This window comes from Phalangium opilio, unplaced genomic scaffold (genome assembly GCF_054372755.1).
Source record: "Phalangium opilio isolate 3A_F unplaced genomic scaffold, DU_Popi_V2 ptg000024l_1, whole genome shotgun sequence".
Classification (NCBI taxonomy): Eukaryota; Metazoa; Arthropoda; class Arachnida; order Opiliones; family Phalangiidae; genus Phalangium; species Phalangium opilio.
The window spans coordinates 8,685,658-8,707,365 of NW_028324155.1; the positions used below are offsets into that span (position 1 = coordinate 8,685,658).

Here is a 21,708-nt window from a genome sequence, read left to right on the forward strand (position 1 = left end):
ATGTTAATCCTTTTACACTGACCAATTTTTATGTATAAACTAAATTTTATTCTCGTTTCTTTCAGACTGCGGGTGTCGTGTTTATTTACGACTTTGAACGTAAACACCAAACAAATAAAATGCTATATCAATTCAAGGGGGGCGGGACGAGAAATAAACAAACAAACACAATGAAAAATCTAGGAATCTTACATCTTCAATTCAATTTACAATTGGCGTAAAAATTTAAGTTTCTTACGTCAAAAAAATTAAAATTCACTATCTACTACATAAGCCGCAGTTTACTAATGAATTGCGCGGAAAAACACTGTTAGCTTCATCGCGATGAATTTTGGCGTTTTAATATAAAAGTCAAAGAAGCCAAAACTACTATATTTTAAATTACTTAGCACGGCGCAACGCAACGCTGAACTGGAAATCAATTGCAATTTGTAGCGAGCGGCGAATTGTTTCAAACAATACATTCATAGAATACATTTTTGAAACCACTATTTCATAATTAATTAATGAGATTTACAACTTTAAATTAATATTAACGCGTTAGTTCGAAATTATATCTCGGTATTCAATTGCGGATTTTATTTGTTTGTTCGGAGTCGCGATAAACAGTCGTAACTTCACCATCCACTTTTAAAAACTATAGATTGTACCGAATTCTTATTCCAAAAAAAAAAATCGCAACCGAACATTTTTCCGCCGATCGTACTCTGTTTTTAAAAGGATTAGCGACGCGTTTTCCTATAGTTCAATTTGAATAATATTTATAATAAAAAAAAACCATCGATTGCGTGGTTTTTCTTTTTATTCTCAAAATTCTGTACACAGTTTGGGACACGTGACGCGAAACGCAATATTTAGTTTAGGAAAATTCGGTTGTTTAAAATTTTTTTTTGTCCGTAGTCGCGAAGATGCGATATTCCATTAAAAAAGAAAAAAAAAAAAAGAAAAAAAAAAAACAAAAAACATTTCGCGGTAATTGTTTTTTCATTCTAATACTAAACACTGGCTTTCATTCTTTAAAAAAAAATAATAATTGTGGAAATAGATGGAAGTGATTTTATTTTTATTCAAATTTTTCTTTTGTCTCTTTCTCTCTCTTTCTGGTGTATTTTTTTTTTCTTTTTTGGCTTTTTTATTTTTTTGTTTTTATTTACGCGACGGTGAATTAATTTTTTTTGTTTTGTTTTTAAAATTTAAATAAAATCAACCGTCCTCTTTGGGTGGCGTAAACCATCCTGATTGAAAAAAGTAAAGAGCAACTCGGTTTTTAAAAACTCAGTTTTTTTTTTTAATAAAAAAGGGGTTGGGGGTTAATGGGTAAAGGATAAAGGTCAAAGGCCAATCGTGAAATCATCATTACCATTTTTCTCGTGAATTTGTACAAGTGATTTATAGGACTGCTGAGCACGGGCCAAACTATATTGCCCCTAAGAAACGATAACGACGCAAATACACATTTGTGTAAGTAAATACACAATTAATCACCACTGATTCATTTCAGCCGGATTGAGAAATGGGGGGGGGGGGGTAATGGGGGCTTCGACCAGAAGTAAAGTTAAATCATCAGAAGTTTCAAAATACCAACGAAGAGGGAAGAGGGACAGGGACTAACGTTGGCAGGGCCGCCAAGAGAGATTGCGGGGACCCAGAGAAAAAGAATGACGTAATCGCGGGTCAACGTCAAGACTGCCCTATAGGTGGTCCAAATTTCCCTCCTCTCTCAATGGCCCCCAACGTTGTACCAAAAACTCGTCAGAAATTAATTATATACTTCAACAAATAAAAGAATTTCTAAATAAGGAGCGTATTTTGCTACTTCCATCGCGAGGGGCTACTCACTCTCTCCGAGTTTCTGTACATCGATTACTGATAACGTGTAATCAATCATTTTAACACTGTCAAGGGCAGGGCATAGAGTAGTGTCGGTAGAGAGGGGAGTAGAGTCTACTCCCCTCTCTACCGACACTACTCTATAGTCACCTTAGTACAGTCGTATACACTGAGTGAACGGCCCCTCGTTCCGCTGCCGCAATCGCTTCACTTCTGGCGCGACCCCCCCCCCAAACCCCCGCTAGCCATAAAAACAAGCGATTCTTATTTACCTTATTGCCACCAAATTGAATTCTAGCTTTTCCTTTCACTAGAGTCGCGGCAATTTGTAGAATAATGGCTTCCACCGTGTAAGCGCTACTCCAACCCTGTTTGGTTAAAAGTTCCATACAAATGGCCCCTCCGCCCAGAACGTAGCCGCCCGTAATCATCGGATGTACCACGCGAATAAAGGGCGGCTCAAAAGGGTACGTTTCCTTATCAAACACACAGACGAAAAAAGGGGGGGGGGGAGAAACGTTTATAAAAAAACCCAAAATACTCAAGAGAGACCCATGAAATAAATTACTTTGAAAACGATGTTTAGCAGAATGTTATCTTTGCCTTCTTTTTCTTTAAGAAGGACTAGATCGTTGTGAAGGGGACTGTCAGGGTCCACCGTTAACAGACGAACATTCCATTCGTATAGACTGTCGTTCACAAGATCAACGTTGAAAACTCCTATCCAGCATTAAGCCAATATCAAACACACACGCTTTAGGTCTCTTTTCACCAAAAGCTTTCCCCGCCCTAGTATTATTTCAAACCCCACTTTTTCCACTGATTCAATAGAGCTATATCAGATGAAGGGGGGAAACGTCACAGTTGGGCCTGCCAATAAACGGAGCCGGTTTTCACCCTCCCTCCGCTGAAGAACTCTATGCTAAATTTAAATTCCCGCACAATATGGTGCCTAGGCGGGGACTGGCGAAACCCCGCCGCAAAAGCTTCCTCCTCCCCCCAATTGAAATAGCTCTATAAATTACTCCCAACCAAGAAGCGATATCTAGTTTACTAGGGAGAAGTTATAAATTCGTGCCACATTTCTAGCTCTTTATCTCCAGTCCAAACGTAGCCTGTCCGGAGTTAATCCCCGCCGCCTCTAAAAATTTTACAACCAGCATCTCATTGGTTCTTGAAAACTCACGTCAGCACAACGCGAATGAAGAAAATTCCGTATTTTCCCGACTGAGCAGAGGCGAAATAGCCCGGCCTCCTTTTACGTCCCCCCTTGTATTTTGAAAGGGGGACTGGGATTATGGCGCGCGAATACTTAGGCATCTTCTACCTTCTCCCTTATAAACTAGATATCGCTTCTTGCCCCAACTTTTAACATTTTTAACGCGCTTTAAACAATATCCTTTGTAACCTTCGCCTTCTAGCTGAATATTAAGTTGGTACGAACCCTGTTTCAGTTTGTTTCAGGGTTTTAACAAGAGTAGAAATCAAACTGATTTTTCTTACCTTTTTTGAAGCTTTCGGAGCGATAAACTTCTCTTAACTCCTTCATGAGTCTATCGGTGGCTTGAACAGAACCCGAAACTGATCCTTTCAGGTAATCTTGTCGTTGGTTTTGGCGCAACCTCTCTAAAGTGGCCGAATGTTCCGTGCTGATACCATCATCCTTATTCTTATCATGATTACTAAAACGGGAGCAAAATCACTTTGTAGTACTCCGTCTGGTTTACAATGAGCTAAGGTTGTAAAACACTGTACAACGCGCTAAGGCTATATGGTGAGCCCTATAGGATAGGACACTATAAGGTGACAGTTCTAGTTAAGCATACATTTTTTAAACTCTTTGCATAAGTCGTAGAAAAACAAGACAATCATAGAAATTGTAAATAAAGTCTTACAATTACAAATTTCACAATTTTATTTGCACAAAAACTAAATAGAAGGGGTTCCCGATTTCTATGGGAACCAACCCTACCATCCATGACTAAGCCTCCCATTATGGGGTCCCTTTTATCAAAGAGAATAGAGGGGAGGAGTGGAAAGTGGCGGCAAAACTTGTTGCTCTTTTCTACCAGTATCTTCAATGCTTCAATGCGCAGTATAAGATGCGCAGTACCGAGGCATTTCCGTTTGAGACATTAAATGGTATGTAGGTGGCGCGACTGAGCCGGAAACACCCTTGTACCACTAGTATAATTTAGGGGCAACATTGTAAGCGGGGGGGGGGGGGCTTCAACTCCTCCCCTATATTCTCTTTGCTTTTATTTATTATCACACCAAGCTGTGAAAATTTTGGGGGAAGAAGCTTCAGTATGTAAGTCTTGAAAAGAGTTGACAAGTAGTGGGATTTTTAAGGTCTATTTTTTTTTTTTTTGAAATGGGATAATGGCTTTGTAGATAAGTATCAAAGATTTTTTTCAGTGATTGTGGGTGTTTTCCCTACTTTTCATGGGGAAGGGAGGGGGTCTTTTGGTTTCTGGGGCGATTTTTAGTGGTATTTGTGGATATTTTTGAGTCTCAAACACAGTGACAAGGCATGGATGGTGCCCTTGCATAGAGAGCTTTCAGTTGGAGGAGGAGCTGAGTCTCTGACATAATTTACACTGCCATATTGGTGGGTTTTAAAGCAGGAATGAAGCTGAGACCACCCAATATGGCTACCAGAACAGAGGTAAGACTTGGGAGGGTGTGACATACTACTATGCCATCTGAAAGCTCTCTATAGGGAAGTGAACCCCTTTCTTTATCTTATTGAGGATCTTTTCTTTCCCAGTTTATTAACATACTTCAGGGTTTGTATGAAATTTTTACATTGAAAATCCCTGACTTTTCCAGGTTATCCCTGACCAAATGTTGCCTATATCCCTGACCATTTTAAGGTGTTTACCAGAGCCAACTTCATCACACCTGGCTCATATTTAGCATTGTGTGAAGAATGCTTTGATATGCCAAACAAAATCCCTGACTTTTTAGGAAAATGTTTTAAATCCCTGACTTATTCCCCTATTTCCCATATCCCTGACTTATCCAGGATATCCAGGTTCCGTACGAACCCTGTACTTGTTTTTATGGTATCCCAGCTACACACACACACACACAAATCACAACACTACCTACCCACCCACAGAAAACACTAAATTACATGGAGTAACGAAGCCCACCCAATGTTATTACATTTAAATACATATAATCAACATTGAATAAAAATGTAGAGACAAAGTTCTAACCTGGTTTCTTCCTCCATTTCAATGTGTAAATCCTCCTCTTCATCATCATCATCTTCCTCGGAATTATCTTCTATTTTCTCAGGGAAATTATTCTGTACAATTTCTACACGATCTAATCCCTCTAAATCAGGAGGTTCCGCAACACTGTGCATTTTGCATAGTTCTCTAAGCAGAAGTTTCACTTGTTCTATAATCTGAACAAAAACAGGAAGGAAAAAAACGAAACCAAGGAAATGAGTCACTTATTCTTCCAACTTGGAATAATTAAGAACTCAAAAACTCACTAGGAATAGTTAAAAACTTAAATACTCACTAGATTATCGTGTCCAGTTGTATTTGTTAGCCTATGAACTGCTGATGTAACGCAAGGTTCATCCGTTTCGGCAAACCAAACCGGTGGTGTTGAAGGATACGTTTCCTAATAAATGACAACGACTTATTATTATAGTCATATTTTTAATAGAAACTGACCTAATTTATTGATTAATATCAAAATTTTAGACAATTACTCCCTATTATTTGATAATTCTAACTTTTAGCCTCAAAGTAATAGACCCGAATACTGATTATATTCATAATTAAACTACGTTTAACTTAAATGGTTTTAAATGTAACTATAATACTAAAAGTAACAATTTAATGTGTAGTTCAAAGTTCAAACAAAGGCATCTTTCAACATATTTGAATCAATGTACTTCATATTTTTAGTAAGGAAAAGTAGACCGCGGTTACAAAGTTCAAATGATTCAAAATTTCTAGTATTTGCTAGACAAAATTTGAGTGTATTTACTCCGTTATCTTAAGTTAAAACTCGCGAATTTCAGGCTAGAACATCAATAAAAAATAATAATGAGGCCCGGGGGAGGGAGGGAGGGTAATATATGGAGGCCAAGGCTTAACGAGAAACAATTGATCGGGGTGTCCGCGGTCTATCGATTTAATTGGGTGGGAGAATTATAATTAGTTACTTACCGTAATATTAGCGTTAATTTCGTATTTCCTTCCACATCTACCGATAAATCTGCACGTAAGTTCGTCTACCGACGCGGAAACCACTTGAAACCTTTCGTGGTTTTTTGGGAAAATAGTCTCCAAAGTTTTGATATCTTTCTTTAAGGAATTTAAACAAGCCATGGTCCGAATTTCTACTTTCCCGACCGTTTATTAATTAACTTCGCGCATTGATTATAAAAATCGCGAAATAATTAAAATAATTTAACTTAAAACTGCTGGAAACAACGTAAACATAATCAAAGACAAGCAGTCCAACCCGTACCAAAACGGGCAAGACTAAAGTACAGAAAAAATCGAATGTGCCTAAGGTTGCCTAAGGTCGGAAATCACTAAAATCCCAATCGGGCGAAACGGCGGTAGAGGAAACTTCATCCTAAACGTTATTTTTCACCAAGGGGACCAATGGGGAGTAAAATACATTTAATTATAATTAAAAATGATTAACATTTTACGAATTTAAGCTTTTCGATCATTCAAAACATCTAATTCTTTAAAAAATAACGATTTACTTTGACGGCGTTAGGACCACTTAACTCCGCCCACAATTCTGTACTTTAGTCAGCTTAGGCCCCTTTATGTTTCTTAATTATCCCGGCCTAATTCATTTAATTATTTCAATTAAAACCAATGTTATGAATTAAAAAACACCCCCTTTCACCCACTGTAACTTTACACTTTATTTCCTTAAGTAATCCTTATTAAAACCACCCCAAATCACCCTTAGGCACCCGCTGAGTATGATATACTTTGTCAACCAATAATGAAACCGGATATTTCTGGCGGGTGATTCGAAAAATTCTGTACTTTAGTCTGTCGATCAATTTCGAGTTTATTTCCGAAAGTCGAGCAAATTAAATAAAACAATCGATTTAGAACGACTAATTATCATGGAAAAAGGCTTATTCAACATCTTTTATGATTATTCCATGCTAATTTAAAATTTTCGCACCCTTAGGCACCCTAAAAAAGGCCATCTTTACACTTTAAACGCTTAAATTTTAATTATCAAGGTCTTCTTACACAATATAGCTTACATATATAATTATAATTAAACTAATTAATGTGGTAAACCTTCATTTCTACCCTTTGGAAACCTCAAAACAACGAAATCCAAATATTCATCTTTAATTGATACGATAAAGGCTCGAAAGATGCCGGTAGTGCATGGGAGAAAGATATCTTCAACTTAACTCCGCCCACAATTCTGTACTTTAGTCAGCTTAGGCCCCTTTATGTTTCTTAATTAATTCGGGCTAATTCATTTAATTACTTCAATATAAACGAGTGGTATAAATTAAAAAAACACCCCTTTTCATCCCCTTCAAATTTCCACTTAATTTTCTCAACTAATTCTTATTAATACGACCCTAAACTACTCTTAGGCACCCGCTGAGTATGATATACTTTGTCAACCAATAATCAAACCGGATATATCTGGCGGGTGGTTCGAAAAATTCTGTACTTTAGTCAGTCGATCAATTTCGAGTTTTTTCGCGGAAATCGAGCAAATTAATCAAAACAATCGATTTAGAACGACTAATTATCATGGAAAAAGGCTTATTCAACATCTTTTATAATTATTCCATCCAAATTTAAAATTTTCGCCCCCTTAGGCACCCTAAAAAAGACCATTTTTACAATTTAAACGCTTAAATTTTAATTATGAAAGTCTTCTAACACAATAATAATTACAAATATAATTGTAATTAAACTAATTAATGTGGTAAACCTTCATTTAAACCCTTTGGAAACCTCAAAACAACGAAATCCAAATATGATATATATTCATCTTTAATTGATACCATAAAGGCTCGAAAGATGCCGGTAGTGCATGGGAGAAATATATCTTCAACTTAACTCCGCCCACAATTCTGTACTTTAGTCAGCTTAGGCCACTTTACGTTTCTTAATTATCCCGGCCTAATTCGTTTCATTATTTGAATATAAAGAAGTAGTAATAATTAAACAAAACACCTTCTTTCACCCCCTGTAATTTACCACTTTATTCTCTCAAGTAATCCTAATTAAATCTATCCCAAACCACCCTTAGGCACCCGCTGAGTTGGATATATTTCGTCAACCAATAATGAAACCGGATATTTCTGGCGGGTGATTCGAAAAATTCTGTACTTTAGTCTGTCGATCAATTTCGAGTTTATTCCCGAAAGTCGAGCAAATTAATCAAAACAATCGATTTAGAACGAGTAATTATCAAGGAAATAGGCTTATTCAACATCTTTTATAGTTATTTAACGCCAATTTAAAATTTCCGTACCCTTAGGCACCCTAAAAAAGGCCATTATTACAATTTAAACGCTTAAATTTAACACAATATAGATTACAAATATAATTGTAATTAAACTAATTAATGAGGTAAACTTTCACTTCTACCCTTTGGTAACCTCAAAACAACCGAAACCAAATATGAAAAATATTCGACTTTTTTATTGCTTTAAAAAATACAATAAGCTAGTCTTCAAATATCATATCAATCACGATACTAATCTTCATTAAAACTAGTTAATTATTTTCATCCCCTTACGAAAAAGGCTCTACAGGTGTCGGGAGTGAACTTAACTCCGCCCACAATTCTGTACTTTAGTCAGCTTAGGCCACTTTACGTTTCTTAATTATCCCGGCCTAATTCGTTTCATTATTCCAATATAAAGAAGTATTAAGTAAGTTGAGTGACTTATAACGGTACTTACGTATAAAATTATTAATATTGAAATAAAAACTACTTTCATTACGCAATAAATATTTTAAAATGAATTAAACAAAACACCTTCTTTCACCCCCTGTAATTTACCACTTTATTCTCTCAAGTAATCCTAATTAAATCTATCCCAAACCAACCTTAGGCACCCGCTGAGTAGGATATATTTTGTCAACCAATAATGAAACCGGATATTTCTGGCGGGTGATTCGAAAAATTCTGTACTTTAGTCTGTCGAGAAAATTCGAGTTTTTTCGCGTAAATCGAGCAAATTAATTAAAACAAACGATTTAGAAAAACTAATTAACATGGAAAAGGCATATTCAACATCTTTTATAAATATTTAACGCCAATTTAAAATTTTCGCCCCCTTAGGCACCCTAAAAAAGGCCATTTTTACAATTTAAACGCTTAACTTTTAATTATCAAGGTCTCCTAACACAATATAGATTACGAATATAATTGTAATTAAACTAATTAATAAGATAACCCTTTATTTCTACCCTTTGGTAACCTCAAAACAACCAAAACCAAATATGAAAAATATTCGACTTTTTTATTGCTTTAAAAAATACAATAAGCTAGTCTTCAAATATCATATCAATCACGATACTAATCTTCATTAAAACTAGTTAATTATTTTCATCTTCTTAATTGCGTTACGAAAAAGGCTCATTAGGTGTCGGACGTGAACTTAACTCCGCCCAGAATTCTGTACTTTAGTCAGCTTAGGCCTCTTTATGTTTCTTAATTATTTCGGGCTAATTCATTTAATCAATATAAACAAGTGGTATAAATTAAAAAAACACCCCCTTTCACCCCCTCTAACTTTCCACTTTATTATCTCAAGTAATCCTTATTAATACACCCCAAACTACCCTTAGGCACAAGCTGAGCATGATATATTTTGTCAACCAATAATCAAACCGGATATTTCTGGCGAGTGATTCGAAAAATTCTGTACTTTAGGCAGTCGAGCATATTCGAGTTTATTCCTCTATTAATTTCCTTATCAGTCCCACCGATCATCTCCTTAAACCCTTCGACCACTGCCAATGTCTTGTGTTCTCGCGCCATAAAGTCGCGCACCTTTCTTCTTACTTCTTTTCAGCCACATCGTATGATGAACATCTACGATGTGGGTCTACTTTGACCTGCCCTGTTGTTGTTGTCGGTGGGGGTGGGCGGGGCGTCGTTGTCGTGAAAGAGTACCGCATTTGGCAGTATAAAATTTTTCGTTCGTCATTGAAGGGAGAGTGAATGGGAGAGAATTGTGGTGAGGTGAAATTTTCCTTTCGTGTATTTTAAGAGGAAGGGGATTATAATAGTAAGTATAAGCATAGCATTTAATTGTGGTTAATCATTGTGAATTGAGTTTTACGTTTGCTCGATATATTTAAAGCGAGAGAGAGAGAGCATTATTTTATTGCCTTAATTAAAATTGTAGGTTTCCTACCAGACTTGTAAATAGGGGGTACCAGGGAGCCTGTGACACCCAAGAAAATTCACAGGACACCCTGAAAAAATATTTTAGGGGGGGGGGGGGTCGGGTACCACCCGGGTACCCTGAAAAATTCGGGGCGATGAGAACTCTCCAAGAGTTCAAGACTCAAAAGTGAAAGTAAAAGTTAAAAATACGCGGCTTTTCCTCGACACCAAAATAGTTCTATGCCTCAGTATGATATTCAAGTTTTTTATTTAAATACCCATGTCCACTAGGGAGCCCCGGGTACCCAAGAAAATTGGGCTTTTGGGGGGGGGGGGGGTCGGGAGCCCGCAGGGCTCCCGATTAAATTATCATTATTTACAAGTCTGTTTCCTACTCCCTTTAAATTCTCTGTCACCCGTCGACAATAAGGATTCCACACTTTCCACCCTGCTCCCCATTCAAAGAAATCGAGGAAAATTTTCAAAGCAAAAGCAAGTATATAGAGTAATTTCGGTTGAGAGGGGGAGTGAACTGTTTATCCCCTACGTTAGGGGCAACTTTGTACTAGAGAATACTATTTGCCCCCGGAAGGGAAGGGGAGGGGGGATATCACTAAGGTTATGACGTTGCCGTATGGTGCTTTACCAAATTCTTTCTCTTTCAAACGCTTCTGGCCATAAGTTCATGTTAGAAATTTCTAAGATGCAAAAAGTATGCGTCGGCATAAGTCTATGTTGTAAACTAAAACTTTCTTTACGTGTATTTATCGGGCGTTAAGTACGTAATCATTTTACACTGTTAAAGGTAACTCGATCATCGAGGGGGTAATCCCTAAAACGTTCTGTTCTTCTATTAAGGGTTACTTGTGTGTAATAATTTTAGCATTGTTGTTTTTAGAATGGTCTTACGGGTAATAATTTTAGCATATTAACGGTAGCGCATCGAGGGGTTACCCACTCAAAATTTCTCTTTGTGTCGCACTATTACAATTATAACATAAATAAATTTATTGAAGTAAGGATTACGGGTAATCATTTTAGCACAGTTAAAAGTAGCGCATCGAGGGGACTATTCACATAAATTTTATGTACGCCTGTTAAGTAGGGTACGATGTGGCTGCTATTACTAGCCCTTGGGTCGTCTTCTTTTATTTAGGTCCGACTCACTGTCACCAACATCGTGCACCTTTCTTCTCATTTCTTCAAGTCCGACTCACCTTCGCCATAGACCAATTATCTTTACCCTTTGTCCCTTTAACTTTTATGTATTACTACTGTATTGGCAACCATGCAAAGGGTTTTAACATAGGAGTGTTATATTTAAAAAAATAGAAATTAAGGTAGGACTAAGATGTGCGTCGTGCTATTGTTAGGTTTGGTAAAAGGGTTTATAAATAAAAGGAGGTCCCGTACTGAGAATTCCCTGGCCAAAGAACATCCAGCCGGAGGCCCCAAGAAGTCCGTCGCCGACGCAGAACCACTCTGATTGTAGAGATTTTATTATTTATTTTACAGATGCAACTATTTGGTTTATATTTTTCTACTTCCAACTAGCTATATAGTTTATTTTTAATTTTGTCGCTACAGTTTTTGTTTTAAATAATTTTGTAGTTCATTCTTTTTCAATTATTTTATGTTCATAGATTGACTAGTTCGCTCTTCGCTATGATAAAGTAAAACCACTGCGTGACACACGCCGATGCCCAAACATATTAACTTGCCATGTCAGTCATTATTGGGAAAGAGATAAGTTTGTGCATTAAAGTCCACTAGAATAGTAAAATCTATAGCTCTTGCACAACCTTATGGATGGTCTTTCTCATATTTTCTCAGAAATTGTATGTTGCTAATTGCTCCCTAAGAGTTTAATTGGGTTTCGGTTTCAAGTATCCATCAAAATAATGCAACTTTTGATATAGATATTAAGCTAAATTATTTATACCTATATATTTTTTATCTTAGTGAAGAGGGATGTAACCGTTATATCGTCTCACAGTCCCTTTTTCGTTTTTGTCAATGCCCCTTTAGTTTTTTTATACCCGTTTGAAAGGTTATTGCTTTGCTAAAAGCGACAGTGGATGATTCAGATTTCACCCCAACTCAACTTATACTTTTGATTTTATAGTTTAAAGCCCTTGTTTTTACCTCTCCGAGTGACGTATGTCACGGAGAGGTTCTGTAACGATCGTGTGTGTCTGTGTGTCTGTCTGTGTGTCTGTGTGTGTGTCTGTTGTTACACCCACGTGACCGCGTTCGCAGTTTCCAAATCGGAGCAAACGTGTTCGCCATTTCCGAACTGCTTTCACAGTCACAGAAATGGCTACTCTATTTGAGTTCTCCCACCACCATCTTCTGGTCTTTGTCCATCACACGGACACCAGTCTGTACTTACTGGCTTCTAATCACCACCATCTTATAGGCTTCGTCCATCCCACATGGACACCAGTCTGTACACACTGGCTTCTAACACCACCATCATCTGGTCATTGTCCATCCCACATGGACACCAGTCTGTACACACTGGCTTCTAACACCACTATCTTCTGGTCTTTGTCCATCCCACATGGACACCAGTCTGTTCACACTGGCTTCTAACACCACCATCTTCTGGTCTTTGTTTTTGTCCATACCACATGGACACCAGTCTGTACACCTGGCTTCTACACCACCATCTTCTGGTCTTTGTTTTTGTCCATCCCACATGGACACCAGTCTGCACACCTGGCTTCTACTCCATCGTCATCGTTTGGTTTAAGACATTCGCGGCGATCAGCAAGGGTTACGAGAAACGTCTAGCCTCCCTAGGGTGGGTTGTCCACGATAGGTTTTCGCAATTGCGGTTGTTCTTGCTTTCAACTGTAGTTCGACACCCTTATATACTACCTACTTGAATAAGGCGAAGCAACCGGCGTATGCTTCATTTCAAACGCCAATATTAGTCAAGTCTCTCAAGAATGTTTAATTGTTCTTTTTTAAAACGATGTAACGTTCAATAAGGCGAATAACTAACGAAGAAAATATTAAATATTAATTATATTCATTTTAATATTTAAGATAATCTTGTTTCTCAATTCAAAATTAATACGGAAAGAGTTAAAAATCAGTCTATGTTTTTGTCTGTGTGTGTCCGTCCGTTGTTACAGTAGTGCGCTGCGTTAGAAGTTCGTTTTGTTTTGATGTGTAAAGGAATCCTACAGAACCATAATATTCCCTTTATCCTTAATATAAAGTGAATATGTGGAAATATTTTTCGTAATTATGATGCATTTAGTACTTTTGTAGCTTTAAAGCTCTATTTCATTTTGATATTCCAAAAAGTTTTTTTTAATATTATTATTTAAAATGGATGTTTATATATTACCTAAGCTATACTACATCTGTTTATAGCATAATCCTTTCTAAAGTGAATACAAGCACAACGCTACTATGTTGGTCAAATGAACTTTTATTTGTCAATAGGCCAAAAAGTAAACGCTTGGGTTTGGATTTCGTTTCTGTAATGCAGAGACATAAACGGTTCAGAGTGAGCCGAAAGTTAAGTACACTTTAGGCTTAGATATTATATTCATGGTGGAAATCTGGGCCGCGTTCAGCAGAGCCCAGCGCTGTTAGCAGTGTCCTACATAACGGGATTTTGTTTTTGAATTTTGACGTCACGGTGCTTAGCGCTGAGCTAGCGCGGTCTTCAAAGAAAATAGTCGGCTGTTTGGATAACGTGACGTAAAACGTGTAGTTCTCAGCTTGGCGAAAAAACCATGGATGAATTTATACAAATAGCTCTATGGGGCTATAGCTATTTAATTGGCGTGAAACCAGTTGATCACGCGAGAATTTTGAGAGATATGCTAGTTTCTAATTTTAATTATAAAAGTTGTTATCTATCTCTATAAATATGTTATCATACAATTTTTGTTAAGCCTTGGTACCTTGCACGCTTTATTGCGCTAGCGTCATTTATAAAACGCCGATGACCGGAGAAAAGCTATGACGACAGAGCTCACCGGTAAACATTTCCAAAATCCGCTGTCTTTTTTGGTGAGCTCTGCTGAACGCAGCCTAGACCAGTGAAAGGTTTGATCGTAATCGGATAATAGCTTCGTGTTTTCATGCTTTTTATGGTACGCATTTACTTTCAGTGTGTGTAGCCACAAATAAGCTTTGGTGTTATGTAACGTTAACAAACATGTTGACAAACTAAGAAAATCGTTGAGGTGAAACGAGAGGATAGTGTTTATATGGCAACCCTGTTGTGAATATGGCTTTGAACATAGAGGGCATACAGTTGAGGAGTAGAAAATTGGGCCTTTACAAACACGTAAAGGTAGTATCCCTCCAAAGTTTTATCTCTTCATTTCCCGTTTCTCCCCCATCGGATAATTTTAATGTGTACAAGTATATCATTATTGGATGTAAAATGTCGTCTGATTTACAGTATATTTGCTATGCTTTGTATACTGCTTTAATATTTCATAAATTTTAACTTAAGAAACATTTCCATATCTGGGTAAATAAGTTTGTAAGTAGTCGTCTTGACTCGGAGAGGTAATATTTTGGTTTTCCCAACTTGTTATATTTTGTTTTCCTGACCTTTACTCATTGTATCCCCTGTGCTGCAGTAAGTTGTTACAAGGGGTGAAAGGGGGGTGTTCTTTTAATTTATACCACTTGTTTATATTGGAATAATGAAACGAATTAGGCCGGGATAATTAAGAAACGTAAAGTGGCCTAAGCTGACTAAAGTACAGAATTGTGGGCGGAGTTAAGTTCACTCCCGACACCTGTAGAGCCTTTTTCGTAAGGGGATGAAAATAATTAACTAGTTTTAATGAAGATTAGTATCGTGATTGATATGATATTTGAAGACTAGCTTATTGTATTTTTTAAAGCAATAAAAAAGTCGAATATTTTTCATATTTGGTTTCGGTTGTTTTGAGGTTACCAAAGGGTAGAAGTGAAAGTTTACCTCATTAATTAGTTTAATTACAATTATATTTGTAATCTATATTGTGTTAAATTTAAGCGTTTAAATTGTAATAATGGCCTTTTTTAGGGTGCCTAAGGGTACGGAAATTTTAAATTGGCGTTAAATAACTATAAAAGATGTTGAATAAGCCTATTTCCTTGATAATTACTCGTTCTAAATCGATTGTTTTGATTAATTTGCTCGACTTTCGGGAATAAACTCGAAATTGATCGACAGACTAAAGTACAGAATTTTTCGAATCACCCGCCAGAAATATCCGGTTTCATTATTGGTTGACGAAATATATCCAACTCAGCGGGTGCCTAAGGGTGGTTTGGGATAGATTTAATTAGGATTACTTGAGAGAATAAAGTGGTAAATTACAGGGGGTGAAAGAAGGTGTTTTGTTTAATTATTACTACTTCTTTATATTCAAATAATGAAACGAATTAGGCCGGGATAATTAAGAAACGTAAAGTGGCCTAAGCTGACTAAAGTACAGAATTGTGGGCGGAGTTAAGTTGAAGATATATTTCTCCCATGCACTACCGGCATCTTTCGAGCCTTTATGGTATCAATTAAAGATGAATATATATCATATTTGGATTTCGTTGTTTTGAGGTTTCCAAAGGGTTTAAATGAAGGTTTACCACATTAATTAGTTTAATTACAATTATATTTGTAATTATTATTGTGTTAGAAGACTTTCATAATTAAAATTTAAGCGTTTAAATTGTAAAAATGGTCTTTTTTAGGGTGCCTAAGGGGGCGAAAATTTTAAATTTGGATGGAATAATTATAAAAGATGTTGAATAAGCCTTTTTCCATGATAATTAGTCGTTCTAAATCGATTGTTTTGATTAATTTGCTCGATTTCCGCGAAAAAACTCGAAATTGATCGACTGACTAAAGTACAGAATTTTTCGAACCACCCGCCAGATATATCCGGTTTGATTATTGGTTGACAAAGTATATCATACTCAGCGGGTGCCTAAGAGTAGTTTAGGGTCGTATTAATAAGAATTAGTTGAGAAAATTAAGTGGAAATTTGAAGGGGATGAAAAGGGGTGTTTTTTTAATTTATACCACTCGTTTATATTGAAGTAATTAAATGAATTAGCCCGAATTAATTAAGAAACATAAAGGGGCCTAAGCTGACTAAAGTACAGAATTGTGGGCGGAGTTAAGTTGAAGATATCTTTCTCCCATGCACTACCGGCATCTTTCGAGCCTTTATCGTATCAATTAAAGATGAATATTTGGATTTCGTTGTTTTGAGGTTTCCAAAGGGTAGAAATGAAGGTTTACCACATTAATTAGTTTAATTATAATTATATATGTAAGCTATATTGTGTAAGAAGACCTTGATAATTAAAATTTAAGCGTTTAAAGTGTAAAGATGGCCTTTTTTAGGGTGCCTAAGGGTGCGAAAATTTTAAATTGGCATGGAATAATCATAAAAGATGTTGAATAAGCCTTTTTCCATGATAATTAGTCGTTCTAAATCGATTGTTTTATTTAATTTGCTCGACTTTCGGAAATAAACTCGAAATTGATCGACAGACTAAAGTACAGAATTTTTCGAATCACCCGCCAGAAATATCCGGTTTCATTATTGGTTGACAAAGTATATCATACTCAGCGGGTGCCTAAGGGTGATTTGGGGTGGTTTTAATAAGGATTACTTAAGGAAATAAAGTGTAAAGTTACAGTGGGTGAAAGGGGGTGTTTTTTAATTCATAACATTGGTTTTAATTGAAATAATTAAATGAATTAGGCCGGGATAATTAAGAAACATAAAGGGGCCTAAGCTGACTAAAGTACAGAATTGTGGGCGGAGTTAAGTGGTCCTAACGCCGTCAAAGTAAATCGTTATTTTTTAAAGAATTAGATGTTTTGAATGATCGAAAAGCTTAAATTCGTAAAATGTTAATCATTTTTAATTATAATTAAATGTATTTTACTCCCCATTGGTCCCCTTGGTGAAAAATAACGTTTAGGATGAAGTTTCCTCTACCGCCGTTTCGCCCGATTGGGATTTTAGTGATTTCCGACCTTAGGCAACCTTAGGCACATTCGATTTTTTCTGTACTTTAGTCTTGCCCTACCAAAACTTGACAAGACCACGACAAGACTACAAAAGAAGTGACGTCACAATTTGCAGCTCCGGATTTTTGAACTGCGCACGCGCTCCACAGACCCGTGGCGAAAAAGCGCGCGCTAATTTGAAATTATTACGAACACGTGCGACAGTTGATTAAGAAATAGGACAAATTTATTAGTAAATAAATTTATTGTCTAAATTTGGGTAACATATCAATAAAAAAAAATATGTCAAGTACATACGATATGGAAATTAATTCAATTTAATTTAAGCATTAATTAATTATTTATTTATTAGAATTCAAAAGAAAATTAGGATGAAAAAGTTATTTTAAGGTTTTTGTTTTTTTGGAATGATAATATTTAGACAATTTTTTAACATTATTTTAAACAAATATAGAATCATAATTTCTTTTCTCGTTAATTATAATTAATTAATAATAAACGGAACCCCCCCCCCTCTTCCCCCCCCCCAAAATATAGAAAGTTTTAGAATAGAAACTCATTGCCACTTGAATTTTAAGTTTCAAATAGAACTGTTTCTGTTTCTGTTTGTTAAGTCTAATTTACAAAATTTAAATTTCCTTCCCACTTATTGATTCATCACAAAGAAACTTTAACTTAATTACTGTTTTTTTTTTTTAACAAAATTAACTCACCAACCAACAATTCAAACAATGGCTTTTGCTTCGGGCAAAAACATTTCCCAATATTTAATCAGCTGATTAATGAAGAGAAAATAAATAATTAAATATTAAACTGATACTAATTAATAATAAAGAAGATGAGGGCAATATTACCTCTTGTTGGGTGGCCAAGAGGGCTTCCAAATATTTGACAATGGTGACTTTAAAATCATGAACTCTAGTGTGTTCAAAACGTTCAACCTCCTTATGAATCATTTTAGAAATGTTTTCAAACTCTTCCTGCCCTCTTTCCACTTTGGCTTCCCACTAATTGATATTAAACGGTTAAAACACTCTTTTAGTATAAAGATATTAAAATTAATTAACAAGAATTAGTTACCTCAATAACTTCATCTCTAGCCTGAGGAACTTTATCATTTTTACCAGCAAGCTCCAATTTTGCTTTCTGTTCCCGTTTCTTGGTCAAAACTTGTTGAGCATGTTGCCACGTCTGATAAACCTTAACCCGTTGATGAAAAACGTCCTTGGGGGTAAAAAAAAAATATGAAAAAGGTTTTGTTACAAAAATTTAACCAAATAATAGGTCAGTTGAAAATTAATGAAAATAGACCTACTTTAACCGCACTAATGAGGCAAACATAGTCCCTAATTAATTCTGAGAGGGTGTAGAAATCCTCAGTGGCTTGTTTGCTATAAAGTTGCTCAATCTTTTCCTCAACTTCAGCCAATTGGGAGAGAGCTCTGGACAATGAAGTATGTTCTTCGCAATTCCCCAACATGGCTGTACTCTTAGCAAAACTAGCTGTAGAGATTGCCAGATCTGATAACAAATATTTTAATTAATTAATTAATCACTTAATTAACTTTAACTTCAAATGACTCCCCAAAAAAATTAAATTAAATTAAATTAAAGGACCTCTTCTATGATGAACCAAAGCTTCAATACTGGCATGAAGTTTCCTCATTTGTTGGTCGAGATTTTCAATTTGATGTTGCTTCTCTTCAAACCACTAATTATTAAATTAAATTATCCTTAATTAATGCTTAAGTTTTTATTAACTTTGCGGGTTTTTTTTCGGTTTCAGAGTTAAATTAAATTAAATCCTAGCAAGATGTCAAATACCTGAATAGAATACGTGGGATTTCCCATTAAACCCTAAAAATCCGCCATTATTTTGTAAACCATTTAAAGCAGCGTGAAATAATATAGATTTGACCACTTAAAATTAAGTTTAACTTTGGCTAACAAGAACAAACAGCTTCTATGGCGAACATTAAAACCCCATCTCCTTCTTTTTGCAGGGTTCATACAACTTTTGGAAAACAAATTTCCCTGAGATTTCCAGGTTTTTCCCCATATACTTCCCTGAGTTTTCCAGGTTTTTCCCGTATATGGAGTATCCTATGGAGCAAATGTTAACAAAGGAGGGAGGGAGGGGGGGGCAAATAGGACTATTACATACTCAAAGGACATCCCCGTATCTCTAATGTAACCAGAGTTATGAGCCTCCAAAGTATAGTGTAATGTTAATCCTATGGAGGGGGGTATGTTTATGAACATTTTGCTTAATTACTCGGCCCCTGTTTGTCGTAGCTCTACGTTTTTAGTATGGTTGGATGGGGAAAAAATTGGACTATTACATACTCAAAGGACATCCCCGTATCTCTAGTAGAACCAGAGTTATGAGCCTTCAAAGTTTAGTGTAATGTTAATCCTATGGAGGGAATGTTCAAGAACATTTTGCTTAATTACTCGGCCCTGTTTGACGCAAATTTCCCTGATTTCCATGAATTTTACTAAAAATTCTAAATTTCCCTGAGGTTTTTGTCAACTATTTATTTCCCTGATTTTTCCAGGTTTTCCCGGTTTGTATGAACCCTGTTTTTGTTGGGAGCAATACTTACAGGATCAGACTCATCCATTTTGAAGGTGATCTTACTAACAGTATCACCAACTCTGTTAAAAAGCCTCATAATTCCGGCTCCGCTTAAAGCTGATGTATTTGTGGCTTTAGGCAGCTCAGTTTCCAGTTCCAAAAATTCCCTGAAATCCGGATCAATTCTCAAAACTGGATGAGAAGCTGTCCTGTTTAAATAGCGCTCCAAAGATGACCTCCTCTTTTCAATAAAATCAGTTGAAGAAAGAGTTTCTTCGGTAGAAATCTTGACTTTGGTCATCCCTAAGGTTTCCCAAAGGAAAATTGAAATTCCCTGATGATTTCTTCCAGGATTTTAAAGAAATAAATATTATTTCAAATCTTACCAATGACGCTTTTCTCCGGAGCTGGCGGTACAATTCTTCCCAAATGAATGTGTTTCTCTCCCAGTTTTCCATGAAGTCCTAAAAAATCACTAAATCTCCTATTGACATTGATGGTTTTTTTCTTGAAATAAGGCAGATTGGTACGAGTGGTAACTTTATAAACTATATAGGCTCCCATTCCATCTCCCATTTTCATTGGTTCTGAAACAGTTATTTCTAAAAACTGATCATTTTCTTCCGTTATCTGACAAAAAGAGACCCAAAATTATACCAAAAGAAAAAGAGGGGTTTGGGGGGGGGGTGTATATTTGAACGTACTTCATCAGGGTTTTTGACAATCTTTCGTTCAACGCTAGGGTTCAATACTGCAGCAGCAACGGGTGCACTAGGAGCTAATTCCGCTGGTTTTGAAGGTTCACTCAATGGCTTTTTGGTTTCATTAAAATTTAGGTCTTGACTATCTTCCTCTGGTGTGTGGAATTCTAACTTTGATTGAGGACTCGCGGGGAACAGGTCATCATCTAGACTAACTTCCACACCTCCCCCTAATTTAATCACAGAATAAGATGATCATTTGTTTATTTAATTTTTTAACATTTAGATTATCAACTGCATTTACCGGACATTAAATCATTAGTTGATGATTTCTCAACTACAACAGAGGTTGGTCTTTGAATCGTGGATTTTTCCATGCTCTAATAGTAAGAGGTAAATCACGAAATTTAATTGTAATTAAGTTGTAATAAATTCCCTCAATTTTCCTATTAAATGGCTAATGCAAATTTCCTCCCTCTTCCTAAGCCTTGGCTTGACAGTGAATATTACGTTTACAATAGCTAAATCGCGTTCATGTCGTTTATGTTTACATTATAAACTTAATAAATAATTAATTGGACATTTATTTAGCTTAATTAACTTACGGTGATTGTGGAAACAAACAAATCTTCGTTCTCTTCGTCTTTGAAATCGCTTGAAAGTGGCTCGGAATCGTTCAAAGGGGGCGGTTCTCTACTATCGGCCATTATAACTATTAATTATTATTACAATTAACTCGAAATGAAAATTAGGACTTTTATCTAACTATAAGAGTATAATTTATGCTAATTTACTAATGCAGTAAATGCACTAAATAAAATAATCCGATTAAAACGAAGAAATTACAGGATATTCGGAAGCCAAAGACTCCCCCCACCGTACTGTGAAATCGGCATCAAGACTCACGAGTTCAGAGTGCATAACGAGCTAGCGGTTCCTGGTGGCAAAATTCGGAAATAAAGCGGGAAACCATGGCAACGAGGCACTTGGCGCCAGGCTTGGAAATAAGGTATATTTCTGAACTAGTCCTCCGGACCAGTGACCCCTGATGACTTAAATATGAAACTGGTCCCGTGACCAGTGACCCTTCCCCTATTTATTTTTCTACTGGTCCCAGGACTTGTGGTCGTTCTCTCTTCTAAAAAAAATCTCTCTCGGCTTAGGGTTGTATACACAACTGGACTCATGGAGTCGAAATTTATGTT

The 21,708-nt window shown here is 36.2% G+C and overlaps 2 protein-coding genes and 1 long non-coding RNA gene across 3 annotated transcripts in view; 1 reads left to right on the forward strand and 2 right to left on the reverse strand.

Moving 5' to 3' along the window:
* Positions 1–25: 25 nt before the first annotated feature.
* On the reverse strand, positions 26–6,333 carry LOC149692705 (ubiquitin-conjugating enzyme E2 Q1). Its single transcript, XM_089868564.1, has 8 exons — positions 6,027–6,333; positions 5,368–5,472; positions 5,055–5,248; positions 3,334–3,512; positions 2,399–2,550; positions 2,103–2,306; positions 1,361–1,427; positions 26–1,235 (listed from the first exon to the last, which is right to left on the reverse strand). Exons 1-8 carry the CDS (start codon positions 6,186–6,188, stop codon positions 1,204–1,206), a joined length of 1,095 nt encoding a protein of 364 aa, XP_089724690.1. The 5' UTR covers positions 6,189–6,333; the 3' UTR covers positions 26–1,203.
* An 11,116-nt stretch (positions 6,334–17,449) lies between these two features.
* Positions 17,450–21,404, reverse strand: Snx1 (sorting nexin 1). The gene is made up of 10 exons (XM_089868575.1): positions 21,109–21,404; positions 20,808–20,883; positions 20,507–20,733; positions 20,189–20,432; positions 19,831–20,105; positions 18,842–18,935; positions 18,540–18,745; positions 18,305–18,448; positions 18,079–18,231; positions 17,450–17,999 (listed from the first exon to the last, which is right to left on the reverse strand). Exons 1-10 carry the CDS (start codon positions 21,208–21,210, stop codon positions 17,949–17,951), a joined length of 1,572 nt encoding a protein of 523 aa, XP_089724701.1. The 5' UTR covers positions 21,211–21,404; the 3' UTR covers positions 17,450–17,948.
* Positions 19,155–21,708, forward strand: part of LOC149692707 (uncharacterized) — a 58,429-nt gene continuing 55,875 nt past the window's right edge. The window contains exon 1 of the long non-coding RNA XR_016382855.1: positions 19,155–19,470. This is a non-coding gene — a long non-coding RNA (uncharacterized LOC149692707). The remainder of the gene's footprint in view (positions 19,471–21,708) is intronic.

What these genes read in the sequence shown, in the direction of transcription:
- LOC149692705 (XM_089868564.1), bottom strand. Translation starts at nt 6,188, where the DNA reads ATGGCTTGTTTAAATTCCTTAAAGAAAGATATCAAAACTTTGGAGACT. An exon ending in CTCCGAAAGCTTCAAAAAAG is followed by an intron (nt 2,551 to 3,333) that starts GTAAGAAAAATC and finishes AATGCTGGATAG; the next exon opens with GAGTTTTCAACGTTGATCTT. An exon ending in TTCAATTTGGTGGCAATAAG is followed by an intron (nt 1,428 to 2,102) that starts GTAAATAAGAAT and finishes ATCGTTTCTTAG; the next exon opens with GGGCAATATAGTTTGGCCCG.
- Snx1 (XM_089868575.1), bottom strand. Translation starts at nt 21,210, where the DNA reads ATGGCCGATAGTAGAGAACCGCCCCCTTTGAACGATTCCGAGCCACTT. An exon ending in TGTTTGTTTCCACAATCACC is followed by an intron (nt 20,884 to 21,108) that starts GTAAGTTAATTA and finishes TCTTACTATTAG; the next exon opens with AGCATGGAAAAATCCACGAT. An exon ending in AAATGGATGAGTCTGATCCT is followed by an intron (nt 18,936 to 19,830) that starts GTAAGTATTGCT and finishes TTTAATAATTAG; the next exon opens with TGGTTTGAAGAGAAGCAACA.